General features: G+C 32.9%; 1 protein-coding gene across 2 annotated transcripts; it reads left to right on the forward strand.

Annotated features, from left to right (window-relative positions):
• Window positions 1–1,734: 1,734 nt before the first annotated feature.
• On the forward strand, window positions 1,735–13,581 carry LOC110106831 (keratin, type I cytoskeletal 9). 2 transcript variants are annotated; one of them, XM_020836868.2, is made up of 9 exons: window positions 1,735–1,867; window positions 2,169–2,296; window positions 4,957–5,037; window positions 5,147–5,235; window positions 5,372–5,446; window positions 6,003–6,064; window positions 6,147–6,209; window positions 6,296–6,487; window positions 13,137–13,581. In XM_020836868.2, exons 2-9 carry the CDS (start codon window positions 2,174–2,176, stop codon window positions 13,229–13,231), a joined length of 780 nt encoding a protein of 259 aa, XP_020692527.1. In that variant the 5' UTR covers window positions 1,735–1,867; window positions 2,169–2,173; the 3' UTR covers window positions 13,232–13,581. The 2 variants fall into 2 exon arrangements, with proteins under 2 accessions (XP_020692527.1, XP_020692528.1); XM_020836869.2 differs by having other exon boundaries at window positions 1,736–1,867; window positions 2,174–2,296.
• The last annotated feature ends 1,391 nt before the right edge of the window (window positions 13,582–14,972 follow it).

The following is a 14,972-nucleotide window of genomic DNA, read 5'->3' on the forward strand; positions in this document are numbered from 1 at the left end:
GCCGTCTGACTATTGTATATGACCTTTTGGACGCTTCTGTTGATTGTATATATGTTGATATGTGAATTATAGTAGTTGCTGTACTTCTTTCCTGTAATGCAATTGTTTCTGGATGACTGTATTGATTTGAACGAGAAACAAGATGAAAAGACTGATAGAAAAAAAAAGAAAAGAGATAAGAGAGATAGATGAATACTTTCACTATTGATATCTGGGGCATCACAGGAGGGATCTTACTCGGGTGATTGAGGTCTAATGCACCATAGTTGGTAACAGATAGAAGTTGGAGGATTGTAGTCTAATTAAGGTGTTTTAAGTACTGTAGTCAATTGATAGAGTTTGGAGAGATCATGATCCGGTGACAGAGGTTGGAGGGATCGTTGTTGAGTGACGGAGATTAGAAGGACCATAGTCGATGGATGTCGGCGGTCAGAAGGCCCATAGTCGGTGAGTAACAGATATTAGAGGGATCATTATCATGTGGTGGTGGTTGGATGGACCGTAGTCCAACAACAGAGATTGGAGTAGAGGCTCAACAATGGTGGTTAGACAAAGGTCCGATAGTGGTGGCAAAGTGGACTTTCGGCAATGATCGACCGGCGAAAGTCTGGTGGTGCCCATGAATTCATGCCTTAGAGATTTTGAATCTCTATCCCAATATCCAAGCCTCCTCCTCCAAGAGTCTCTTTCATGTAGAGAGTGTGGGTCTATTTATAGATTTAGAGAGTGACATGTTTTGTAAATATGGAGAAAATTCAGAAAAAAATTTTAGTGCTCCCTAAGACGACCCATATTGATTCTCTTAATAATGGAGCATTTGTTTAGCATTTTATGTGCCTTAATGAAGCCAAATTTAAGCTATCTTGAGCTCATCGTATTAGTCATTGATTTGGGCATATTTGAGCTCAAATTAGACAAATTTTGGTGTCGTTCGGTTTGCCTTGTCGAGACGTTCAGCTTGAGTATAAGCTTACTAAGATTGGACTTTAGATGATTCCAAATTTAATTTTAAAAGTTTTCGATTCAAATAAGTATTGAGATTGGTGCCTGATCATGACTATTTTTGTTGTCTTATCAATGATATATATCATTATAAGAATAATTAGATGAATTAGACTACAAATCACTTATTTGTCTTAAAAAAAATGATGCCTCTACATTTTAAAATTGCGTGCGTTGCCCTCATCCCATACAACAAATTTGTAACATTTTAGTTAATTTCAATCAAAGGTAAGATTATGATTATAACAAGTAATGATTTTTTTAATTTTCTTTTACAAGGATTTACATACATGTCACTCAAAATACTAATATTTACATATTTAACACCTAAATATTTTTATTTATATCACCTTGCACTATATTCTACATATCTTTTGTCAAATCATAGAATCTAACATTTATATTAAATTATATTAAATATATGTTTTGACATTTAAATAAATAACATATATATGCATATATAGCTTCGATATTTTCAATTGAAAATAAAATTTTATCATATTTTTTAAAATAAAAATATAAATCATTCACCGTTAGGCGTACCAAGGCAAGTTGATCTAACTATAGATTAACTAAATATAGGGCCTTTTTTTTAAAATAAATAAATATAGGGCTTTTTTGACGACAATAATTGATTCACCACCTAAAGATTTAATGGTCGTAGAAAATCGTCTATTTTAGTATTTTCACAATTATTAAAAATAGAAAAAAAAAAACTAATTTTCCGGTAAATCTGTATTCAACCCTAGCCGAACGCAGATACTACTGGCGCGGGTCTATAAAAGACGCCGGCTTCGGCAAAAGTTCTTAGAACGGAAACGAAGAACCTAGCCGAAGAAGAGGGCGTTCAAGCAAGGGAGCGGAGGTGAAGAATACATATTTGTTCCTTTTCCATTCTTAATTAATTTTTTTTTAGCGACTCTTCCTGAAACCCTAGATTCCTTGAGTTGCAGTGCTTGCTAAACCGTAATACGCTCTGTTGTGGGATATGTTATAATTTGTTCGTTGCGGCATATTCCTTTTTTTTTGTTCTTATTCCTGTTGAATTTGATGTTGGCTTGCTGAAGGAATTAGATTTTGCGATGCTTTGATGCGATTCATTCGGTTTGATATGGTATCGTTTGACTTTACGGTGTCTGATGTCGAAGTTTATTATTTTGGGTCAGATTAGATGGATCGATACCAGAGAGTGGAGAAACCGAGGGAGGAGACCCCGATCAATGAAAATGAAATCCGGATAACTTCCCAAGGAAGGATGCGCAGTTACATCTCGTATGCAACTAATCTGCTTCTGGTATGCCCGGTTATGCTATACACATATATCAGTAGTTGTTGGAGAATTATTTTTGCATTTACTGAGATTTGTTGGCATGATTTTCATGCACTTTGTTCTTGATTTTGGAAATATTTACATATACCATACATGATAAATGGATGAATATATTCGTATAAGTAGAGAAAGATTAGTAGTAGAACAGATACATTACTATTAGAGTGAAAACCTGAGTTGAGATTAGTTTCTGCCCTTAGAGCAAAAAATATTGCATTGTGTGAGATTTATCCTTTACCACTCATTAATTCTATTTTCGAGGCTCTTTCATCACCTTTTATTGTAGCACAATCAAGAATAGGTTTTAACAAGTCTACACTCATTGAACCTACAAAGTAATCTTAAGAACTAGATAGGGTGAATAGAACAAAATATTTTCTTGTTGCATTGAATATAATGGGTTAATATTTGTATATGACTTCTATTTATATTCCAAACCGTTTTTAAAGTCTTTCACGTTCCACTATGACAATAACAGCTGGAATATTTTTTAGCTCTTCCACCTTCTGAATTTATATAAGCAGTTTTTTATTTTAAATAAAAGGATGCAGGATGAGCCAATTAAAGGATCTCAGAGCTCTATAGTGGAGGCCTGACCAAATCCAAGATCCAACATCCTCACAGGAAAATCCCATTTTTTATTTGAAAAGTTATTTCTTCTAATTCAAATAAAACTAATAATCCTTAACAATTAAAAATTAAAAAAAAATCATTACAAAATTAAGAATAAATACCCAAGAAAACAAGATGAAGAAGAAGAAGAATTGAACACCATTGTGCATCATGTTAATTGGATTGAGAGATCTTGAACTTGTATTTAGCTAGTGAAAATTCACATGCTCCAACTGCACAAATGTAAGAACATTCCATTAATATTAATTTGATAATGAGATAAATTTGTAATAAAATAAATATTTTAATTGTAAATTTAGTTATTGAGGAGGATAGAGCTTAATTTGTCTTAGATAATCATTAATCTCTTGAAGTCAAAAAACATGTTTTCAATGGCACAATTTAGTTGATTCCTTCGTTTGGCTGAATATAGTTAAAATTTCAATATTTATTTTTAATTCTAAAATCATTTTTAAAATATGTCTAAAAAAATATTTATTTTTTCATACATGTGGTTACAGTAGTTTTTTTATCACTAACTATAGGTATAATCCAATCAAACATTGCAAATTCAAATGGTTCAGGGTGTTAAAAAACACTATAAACCACAATATAATTTGATTTAATGTTGTGTGTTAAGTAATATAGATAACAACAAGATTTAACAGTAGTACGATACCCTTGATATAATAATAGTTGAGGAATAACCAATCTTTGAAACGCTTATCATAGCTATCACTTAACTTCTTCTTGATCTCTTTGACATCCTTTGCTTATTCATGCTAAAAATTAACTATCTAGCTGTTAGAAAAATAATGTAGCATAAATAAAATTCATAGAGGATTTGTTGTACATGATCATATGAAGAACAACAGAAACTTAGTACCCACTAAGATGGAACATAGAAATGCCAAATAACTTTTTTATAATTTAAATGGACAAACTTCAGTTTCTTTTTTGAGGAAAAAAATATAACTTATTATCACTTGCTTGTAATTTGGTTTCTTGCCAACACATAAGATCAAAATCCTTCTGATAGGGGTTGAATTGGAAAGAAACTCTTCATCTTTAGCTAAGTCATTAATCCATTGTATCCTTATTAAACTTGGTTGAGGTTGTTTCCAGTCAATTTGTGGCTTCTTGTGTGCAAGTATTAACCAGGGTTCATCAGTGTTGCATGTAAGCCTATTTGAATTTAGATCATATGGTAACTTTGAACACTTGAGGAAACACGTTCTTGGGAACTAGATCTTATTTTCCCGGCCATTATAAAAATACAATTTTTCATCATGTAATGACTAATTTAGAAGTGTAAACGAGTTGAGTTGATTCAAGTATCTGCCTAATCAACTAAGCTTGTTTAACTTTTACTAAGCTCAAGCTCGACGCATTAAAAAAATCCATAGGCTCGAGCTCGTTTAAAAAGCTCGAGGTCGATTTCTTAGTTTTAAATTAAAAAAATCATTTTTTAGAATTTTAATTTTTATTATATAATTAATTTAAATTATTAAAATATATTATATAATACTAATTTAATTAATTATTAAATATATTTTAATTTAATCGAGAGCGACTCAGCAAAGTCTACCTAAATAAAAAAAATCAATAAAGGGTAGGAACAATGGTAAAATGTCCTGATGCTGTATGAAGATACTTGCACAAACATGGGTAGCAATAAATAAGAATCAATAAAGGAGAGGGACTCAGTAAAGTCTACCTAAAATAATTTTCTGCCTAACAATGATGATAATAAGGATATGCTTTTATTGGCGTTGGTGCATTTTATCTTCACAGCTATGTAGTTAAATTTTCTTTAAGATGCATGCTCATTTCCAGTTTTTGTCCCAAAAGATTTCACTCATGTTACTTTTTAATCATGCTTACATCATGGATAGTGCGAATTTTGTTCAAATTTATTTGATTTTGAATTACATGGGAATAGTTTGTTCTATTTTTTACATTTAAAATTGTAATCAAAAGTAAATAACCACATTCAATTGTTTGTTTACTAGGAGAAAGGTTCAAATGAAATCGTCTTTAAGGCTATGGGAAGAGCCATTAACAAGACTGTCATGATTGTGGAGCTAATAAAGGTGCTTTAACTTAGTCTGCATGCTTTTGTTGAGCATTTTTTATCCTAAACTTCTATTTGTAAGTTAAGGCTATTTTGATGTCTTATTGTGTTTTGTTGCACATTCACAGAGGAGGGTTGTTGGTCTTCATCAGAATACTGAAATTGAATCTGCAGACATCACTGACACTTGGGAGCCTTTAGAAGAAGGCCTACTTCCGTAAGATCATAACTAATATTGAAGATTTAAATACTTATGATAGATTATTGTATTAAAAACCTTTATAAAACTATTATGTTTTACGCAGCAGATAAAGTTATGTAATGTTAATACTGGGTTTTTTTTTTTTCCCTAGGCTTGAAACTACAAGGCACGTGTCTATGATGACAATTACTTTGTCGAAGGAGGAGTTGGATACCTCTTCTTCTGGGTTAGTAAGACTTATAGCACGGTTTTCATTCTTATATCTGCAATTTAGACTTCGTTTGGGACGGCTTTCTTGCTAAGCAGCTTTTTAATAAAAAAAATAAAAAAATTTGTACTAGAAAGCTACTTTAAAAAGCAGTAAGAAAGCCGTCCCAAACAAAGCCTTAGTCAATTGATATTATTTTTTGACACTTTAATTTTCAATTTGTAACTTCATAGTTATAGCTTAAATAAGCAGCAGTATTTTTAAGCCATAAAAGTATCAAGTAATACGTTTCACCTCCAATTCTATTTATTTCAATTACTTGTGCTGATGTATTCAATTTGCACAGTTTTACAATAGAACTTTCATGCCATTCCTTTTAGCTTCATTTGCTTTTGTTCTTATAAAAAGTTGATATATACTTGAATTTATGTGACTTCTCTTTATGTAATGATCTCGGAGCAAAGTCCTTGCCTACTTCTGACAGTTCTAAATATTGAAATACATCACAGTATTATTGTGCTGTCTGTGGGATATTATGGTGTTCTGATGTTCTATTGCTTATTTTGCTTAACAGCTACCAATTGCCTATTCCAAGTGATCAGGTGAAACCATTGGCTGACTTTGAATATGAAGGAGGTACAAATTGCACTTCTGCATATTTAGACTTTGTTCATATTTCCATATGGAATTCATTTTAATTATCTCATAACACCTTCAGAGGATTTTCCTGGTGGTCGAGGAAGAGGCCGTGGTGGTTACAATCGGGGGAGGGGCAGCAGAGGTATGTTGGTGTCTCATTCAATTTTATTATTTTAACTGTTGAACCTTTATGTTATGGTTCTTTACAATGCATTGTATGGTAAATAGGAAATGGATTCGTGGCTATGGATTACAATGATGAAGGATGGGACAATCGTGGGTATGGAAGAGGTGGTTGGAATCGTGGTAGAGGGCGTGGTTATCGAGGTCGTGGCCGAGGAGGGTATGGAGGTAGAACTTATTACCAACAAGAGAATGGCGGTTATAATGAAGAATATTCTGTTCCTGTTCATGGACGAGGTATTTGACAGCACTATTCCCTTCCATGATGGTTTTGCTCTGATCCTGTGATGTGAATTCCACATGTGGAGTCAATCTAGCCCTTTACTCATATCATCGATTTTCCTATGTGTTGTATTTGTTTTTTTTTGCATAAGTTCTTTTTTAATTCGAAACCTATGATTATAAGGAGAAATTTGAGAGAGTTGATATTTTGAGAAATAGGAAGCGTCTAAATTACATTAATGTTTTAAGACATTGTTTTGGCCTCTTTTTGTGATTCCTGGGTAATAAAAATTGGGCGTTTTAAGTGTAATTTTTTTAGTGTCAAAGAAATTTTGTATAATCATCATCATTAGCTTATCCTGATTATTTGGTTTTGGTTTAATAAATCCTATTTTTAAATTTATTTCTACTAAATGCTGCAAGAAGTTTTTGAATTTAATGATAGACATTTTTTGTGGTTTAATGATTCTCTACGCATACATGATAAAAGATATATGGATTTCTATGTGGAAGGTCCTTGCATGGGAAAAATACAAGGTATATCCTGCTTGCAATGGTCTACTAATTTTGTAAAAAATCAATATAATATAAGTGTGGTTCATTTTTGAGAAATTAGAGGGGCTTAAATAAAAGATGTCTCTAAGGGGCTGTTTGGTATCAGATTGGATTTGACTTTAGTGGGATTTAGCAAATTTTGTAAATCCGAATTTAGTAAATTCGGAGGGTGTTAAATCTTGAAAATTGTTTGGTATGACATATGTTAAATCTTGAGAAACTTTTTGACAACGTAATCCAGGATTAAAGGCGGTTGGTTCAGTTAAAAATTAAATTTAATGTGCTTTGAATTTAATTTTTTATTAACTATGAGTGAATTATCAACTTTAATTTTAATTACTTTTAATAAGTTGGACTGATAAATAATATAATTATAAGTTAGAATAATTATTATTAATTATCAAATTAGTTATTTAGATGTTAATTATCAAATTACTTTTTATATTACTTATTATTTAATTTAGGGTTTACTAAACCATAATTAATTAATTATTTTAGTAAACTAATTTAATGACAATTATACTACTAATAACTATAATAACCAACAAATTATAAATGTTGATTAATTTAATTTAATGATAATTATTCTACTATTTATTTAATTAAGCTAAATTAGATTACTTATTATATTACTAATTAATCATATTAAATTTTTAATTAATAATTATACTTATAGTTATCTAATTAATTAGTTAAATGTCAAATACTAATTAAGTATTTAATTAATCAATTAAGTATTCTATTACAAACTTATTATTTAATTACTATTTATATAACTAATTACTTTATTAATTATTTATATTTAAATTAAATTAGTTAAATTAATTAAAATAATTCCTAATTAAAAAAAGGAATTCTTCTCTATCATTGCTTCGAAGCTATGTTGCACCGATACACCTATTTATGAAGGCGTGTTGTATCCGATACACCGATACACGGATACGCCTCCGATACTCCACCGATACGTGTCGGATACACCAAAGCCGTATCCAATTAAAATACTATTTAAGATACGCGTGTCCGTTGAAAAACAAAAAGAAATCCGAAAAAAAAAGACGTGTCGTATTTGCTTCCGCGGTTGCAAGCAAGATTCTCTCATTTTCGAGATGGATTTGAGTCTCTTGATGATATGAAAATATTAAAATTTACTAATATTTCACTTGATGAGCCTGAATTAGAAGCTATGATATTTATTGAAGATGATATATAAGTTCAAAGACAAACCAATGAAGAAGATAATTATATAATTCCCTCTATTGAATAGTTGAAACTTCAAGTGCTAGATAATTTATGTTTATGCTTTTGTTGTTGTACTAGACATTTAATGCTTGCTTATATTTTGATATTAAAAGCTACAAGGCTACAAATGATGTTGTTGTCATTTTTTTTTGTAATTTCAAATATTATGCTTTGTTTGCTTTCTTAATTTTTATGTATGATTTATAAATTATAATGTCGTGTCCGCGCCGTACCCGTATCCTGTATTTTTAAGATATGACGTGTCCCGTATCTGTATCGTGTCGTATCCGTGTCGCCGTATCCGTATCGGTGCAACATAGCTTCGAAGGATTGTTTCCTTGCGCTTGAATGTGATTTGCTCTTCTTTTCGACATCTTCGTTGTTGGTTGACATTGCCTCCTTCGGCCTATTTAACGTTGCCTACATTAGTCACTAGCTTCTTCTCCTCCTCCGACAACGTTCCTTCCAGTTAGATGGAAGCACTATAGTTTGATGATGTTGGATCCGAAGTAACGACAAGAGCTTGTTCGCAAGAAAGGTAACAATATTTCACCCCTTTAGCGTACTTCACATCAGATACTCGACGACACGGGTGGGCGGGAGAGTTTTGGAGATCGTTAATCCCGTTAATTCTGCCAAACTACGGTATTTATTAAATCCCGAATTTACATCATAAATTCATTAATCCGAGATTTACAGGGCGCTCAAAAATTGTTTGGCCGGATTTACCGTAAATCCGGTGTAAATTCATCTTCAAATCCGATACTAAACAACCCCTAGGTAGTCAAAAAGGTGCCAAGGACCCCAAGGTTTGACCTCACGCTAAAGCATAACAAGAGCGTGTGGTGGGTAGATGGGTGTCCCCGTGTGGCACGAATTAATGTATTTTTGATATGATGCTTTGATGGTTGTGTTCCTAAATATTGTATGTACTTGAAACGGTGAGTGCTTCTTTAGAGCCGCCATATGCGTCATTTATAAAACAACTATCAAAGTGGTAGAACAACTTTGAATTAGTAGCAAATGTTATTCGATCTTTACGTAATGGCGGGTGGTGGATTGTTGTTGTCATTTACATCATGTTTGATGTTATTGAACCAATAAGATATTTGTTGAAGAGTATTGTTTAGTTTTGAAGGGATTCAGTCTACCTGATTGTTATTTTCATTTGCGACATGTTTGACATCAATATTATGGCGGGTTAAATGATTACCCCATCGGCTGAGATGAGGGATTTCTCATTTGAGTTCATTCCATTGTACAGAAATGCATGTCAAATGAGCTAAAGAAGGAGCTCCTATTTTGAGATTCCATTCCTATTTTGAGATTCCGTTGTGCTGTAATTCTCATTTCATTCTTATTTCAAAATATGATTTGTAATTATCAACTAAGAATGGTGGAGATCTTTCTCCTCTATGATCAAATTATTATTAGATGATGTTTCCCAAACTCGGGTCAACTTCAACATATGGTAGCAACTATGTATCTAGTTGTTGATCTAGATATATTATGTTATGGGAGACAATCTTATGAGTGTATTGATGGTGTTGATCAAAGTTTTGACATTCAGATTGAAAAATAATTTTGAGAAGGTTTGTAATCTTTTGAATGAACCTGTCATAAATTTGCGACAACGTCCTAGCGTATGTACATGGATCAACTCCTTACTTTGAGAGGATTATTTAGCAATGAATGACTTGCGTAATGTCGGATTATCATAGACATAACAACTTCAAACTTTTAAATCATATGAAATGAATTGCTTAATAACGAGTGTATGTTGGTATGATCAAAGGCCGGTAGTGTCACCTCTTAAATGGACTTGTCAAAACAACAACATTGTCTTGCCATTTTTACATGGATCAACTCATCCCCTTGAGATAATCAATTTGAGATGAACGACTAGAGATCAATCGAGTATTGTAGGCACATAGTTTCAAGAAATATGAATCATTTGAATGGTGAAAAAACGTGGATTCGACCCTCTTATTTGTAGGGTGGTGACGGCGGCTATAAAAACTGTCATAATATCACCCAAACTTCCTTAAATCTCAATAGGTATCACATATGGATCTAAAACTTTATCTTTTTTGCATTTTTTTCCTAGTAAACTCCATTGCAATTGTTTTGGATTAATTAAAATTAAAACCACTTCAATCTTCTTCAGTGCTAATTCCTGGATCCAGAAGTTTGGCATAATTTATGATAGATAGGCTCTAAAGATGGGGTGATGTTCTTTACCGCTTCAATATGGTGAGCTCTAGAATTGAACTGGCTGTCGATTGTAGTATTTAGTGCAAGGCGGTGAATGCAATGATAAAGTAATATGGTATTATAAAAAACACAAATCTTTGGTGTAAGCTTGGGCTCTGTGTAACCTGAGCCACCTTGATGGTAAAGCGAAATGATCTTTTTTTTTCTTGTAGGATATGAGAAGTCTATGATCATCCTCTTATTTTGAGCATTGATATAAAGATTAGGGTTTCCAATCTGAATTTTCCTTCAACTGGGAAAGAACTTGCTGGCATCAATATATTAATTTGTGTAGACAAGCACATGCTATCTATGAATGGTGGTATATGTTAAGGCACATATATAAATAAGAAATAATGAATGCTGATCTTTCCTCCCGGGAAGGCTGATCTTTCCCTATTGGTTGACAATGCCAAAGTTTCCAAATGGGAGCTGTTAATAAGATAGTATGTGTTTTCAAAATAAAGATGGGTGTGCGAATGAAGATCATTGGATCCCTGCCCAAAGGCTCATCCATAGGCATCATCTGCGTCACGATACTTTATTTTATGTCTTCTTCTGTTCCATCCATCTTCCTCCCATCTATGAATAGAAATTTCTCATCAAAGATCTTCACTAGGGCGGCTACCTCCGTATTAAACATATTTCCTAAATGGCTTAACTTAACATGTTTGGACACTTACCAGAACACTTTCTAGCAACCTCATTTGGCACTTCAACTATTTTATCTTAAAAAAATAATTCGGTTCCTATTCACATGACTTATACAAACAAACATAACAACAATAACATCAAACATTTATCCCACTATGTGGGGTCAGCTACATGAATCCTTTTTCTATATTGTGTCGTGTTACGAGTTAAATGCTCATTTAAATCTAATAAATAATGTTCATTTCTAATATTTTCCAACCAAGTCTTTTTAGGTCTACATGTACATTTCTCAACATAAGCCAAATCTAATACATTTACTCTCCTAATCGGGTCATTGGAAGGCCGCCGTTTTATGTGACCAAACCATCTAAGGCGACTATTTCTAATCTTATCTTTCACTAGAGTTACTCCAATCTTTTCATGTATATGCTCGTTTCGTATCCTGTCTCTAAGAGTAAAGCCAATCATCCACCTTAGCATCCTCATCTCTGCAACACTGAACTTAATATTATGCTTTTCTTTTAATACACTCTATTTAATATTATGCTTCTCTTTTAATGGCCAACATTATGCACCATAAAGTATTGCAAGTTTCACCTCCATCTTGTAGAAATTTTCTTTAAGTTTGAGGAGGACTTTTCTATCACACAACAAGCTTGATGCATTCCTCCACTTCAACCATCCCACTTGAATTCTAATAATAATATTCTCATCTATTTCACCATCACTCTGAACAATAGACCCAAGATATCTAAAAACGTGTTCTTATTAATGACTTGATCGTCCAATGTCACAATCCCTCCACTAGATTTATTACTACTTAAATTACACTTCATATATTCGATTTTAGATCAACTCAAACATAAATCTTTAGACACTAAAGCTGACCTCCATAATTCAAGTTTGCCCTAAACATGACTCGTATGTTGTCCGTAAATTGGACGAATATCTTGGCATATTGAAACTTTTTCTAGACGTACGCATCTATTGAAAGCATCATGGGGCTCCTAATTCCCTGGGGCTCTGCTTGGTTTGAAGGAATTAGATGGAAATTGTTATAAAAATGATCACGTAATTGAATTGAATTTGGTTTTGCCTCACTTTTTTGGTTGAGAATGTTAACATATATATATATATTTTTTTTTCTTTTTTGGTTGATGAAAAAGTAAGGTTTTTGTTTCTTGTGAAAATGGTCGTTCAAATCACAACAATAACTATATGATTGTTTCCTATTTTTTACTACGATTGCATATGAAATTATCAATGAAAAGTGCATTAGTTAAAGTTTCTTTGGAAAATTCTATTTACTGTTAGTTACATTTGGACCAAATAGTTAATGTAAAATTATGAAGTAAAATATCAGCGTGTTCAGTACCCTATTCTAGGTTTTCGTTTTTGGAACTAAAAGATATATAGTATGTGGCACTAAACTTCTGTATCCTTTTTCTGCGCATGGAACAACTGCGAGTTCTTTATGCTATCTTGTTTTCAATATAAGAACAAAACAAAGGAATGGACAAGCAAAGAATAATAATCTCAATCGACCATAAACTGATACATGTGGAAGCCAAAAGTGAATGTAAGATGCCTCCTAGAAAACAAGAAAATATTTTGTGCGAAGACTGTACTTAGAACACCGTCCGGAGACCAACCAGAATGTGTCACGTCAGCAATACTGAGCACAAGGGCGACGTAGTGCATTCTAGTTGGCCTCCAGACGGCATTCGACATCCACACAAAATAATTAATCCTAGAAAACAGGGGTGGGACTAGGCTTCAAACCAATGGATGGAATTTATCCCAAAAGCTTGTTCTTTAAGTAAAATATTCATGTTGTGAGAATGGAATTTTTATATGCCTTAATTCACTTGCTTCTATACACCATGGTTTGTTTAGGTAGAAGTTTTGCTTCCATATTTGAACATATTGAATAAAAATTTAGCATTCAATGAATTGCTTGCAGGTCGTGGCCGCGGGCGTGGGAGAGGTCAAGGTCGAGGAAGGGGCCGAGATTTTCGATCAAATGGACCTATCCATGCAGATGGCGGCGGAGCCTAAATAGCTAAATCCAGTGAAGATCTTTGTTTAATGTGTTGGATGCCTGCTCCTTGTAACTGGATTGTTGCTTTTCATGGGTGTATTTATCTGGAGTTGATCTATAAGGTCTTTGTGGTTTGGCCTGCAAGTTTCTCGTCTGTTTTTGTAGGTATAGGAGATCAGAGTCTTGTTTTTTTATTTGTTTTTTTTTTTACTTAGGTCAATCTAATTGTATCGTTTGACTAATTGAGCAGTGCATTCTTTTATTTATTTATAGAATTGTATGAAGTGTATTGACGATTTCTCTATAGTTCGGCTGTGCTTTTGCGTGTGGCTTTGCTACATTCCATGAATGCTATAGTATTGTTCAAGTTCTTAATTGTATTCAGTTATTTCTTTTGCTTGTAAGATGATGCCATTCTGATAATTGTAGCTCTAGGACAAGTTAGAAGGATGGAAAATTTATTCTGTGCGGACACCGAATGCCGTCCGAAGGCAAATCAGAGCGCTCCATGTCACCTTTTTGTCGTTGTGTATCGTTGTATATCATGTGATGTGGCACGTTTTGATTCGCCTCCGAACTGTCCGGTGACCGCACATAATAATTTTTCAAAAGAATGCAAGTATCAATGGCAAATTATTCTTTATATGCCAACCATTCTTATATGAGTAGTATTAGAAACATCCCTTTAAGCAAGTCTCAAATGACTTTGATTAGGAGAGGTGAAATTGATGATCACATCTAGAGTTCCTTAGGGCATCTCCAACCGAAATTCTACTTTTCACTTCAAAATGCAGTGAAATTAAAAAATGAAGTGATTCATCTCCAATCGAACTCCATTTCACATCCTTTGCATAATGTATCCGTCTTTCTCTTTTGTGTGTTTTATTTTTTGGCAAATTTGATAGAGACAAAAAAATAATGCAGGCGAACAGTGCAACGCTAATATTAGCATCGCACTGTTCACCTGCAACCAAATATCATAAGTTTTGTTGTTTGGCTGGAGCTCACGAGCGACGCTATTCATGCGTTTAGAGTTCGGTTGGAGAAGGCCTTATACTAAAGTTGTACTAAGCACATTCACTAAAGCTGATAGGTTGAAGAATCTAAATCCCAAAAATGATGCGCTAATTTTTCCTACTCTAGTTGCCAATGACCATATAGGGAGCATTTTGTCCAACACAAGGAGTTTAGTCTAAATCATCTTCAAGGGGGTGCTTGAGAAAATGAACTTAGGTGTAGCTTACTTAACTCCAATTCTAAGCTCAATCTTCATATTTTCTAATCATATTAGACAAGGGGAATGATATGTTGTATGCCTTTTATCTCATTCATTTAATTTCTCTTTGTTAGAATCATAAAAACTTTAATCTAATCAATCAAATGCTCTTTGGTGAAACAAAAATTTTAAAGGACCCAAAAGGATTAACTTGGAGTTAATTTTACTTGATTTTATATATTTATTACTTAGCCACAAAATGGCATGATCAACCCCTATACGAACTCTCTATAATATTAATTAGAATTTGGTAATGCTTAACCATATTTATAACAAATAGTGCATATATCTATGTGTATTTTTAGAAGCAAACAATTATGTCATGCTAACTCTTGAGCATTTTTCAAGCTAACATGAATGGCCATCATCATTTATATCTTTGATGCCATCATGGACATTATGACTATCTTAATTGTATTTATTTATATCAAAAGAGTAAGTATTTTATCTATAGAATGCATTATATTTTTTTGAAAGAAATT

Source organism: Dendrobium catenatum, unplaced genomic scaffold, assembly GCF_001605985.2.
Source record: "Dendrobium catenatum unplaced genomic scaffold, ASM160598v2 fragScaff_scaffold_551, whole genome shotgun sequence".
NCBI lineage: Eukaryota > Viridiplantae > Streptophyta > Magnoliopsida > Asparagales > Orchidaceae > Dendrobium > Dendrobium catenatum.

What these genes read in the sequence shown, in the direction of transcription:
- LOC110106831 (XM_020836868.2), top strand. Translation starts at nt 2,174, where the DNA reads ATGGATCGATACCAGAGAGTGGAGAAACCGAGGGAGGAGACCCCGATC. An exon ending in TTGGATACCTCTTCTTCTGG is followed by an intron (nt 5,447 to 6,002) that starts GTTAGTAAGACT and finishes TTTGCTTAACAG; the next exon opens with CTACCAATTGCCTATTCCAA. An exon ending in TCGGGGGAGGGGCAGCAGAG is followed by an intron (nt 6,210 to 6,295) that starts GTATGTTGGTGT and finishes TATGGTAAATAG; the next exon opens with GAAATGGATTCGTGGCTATG.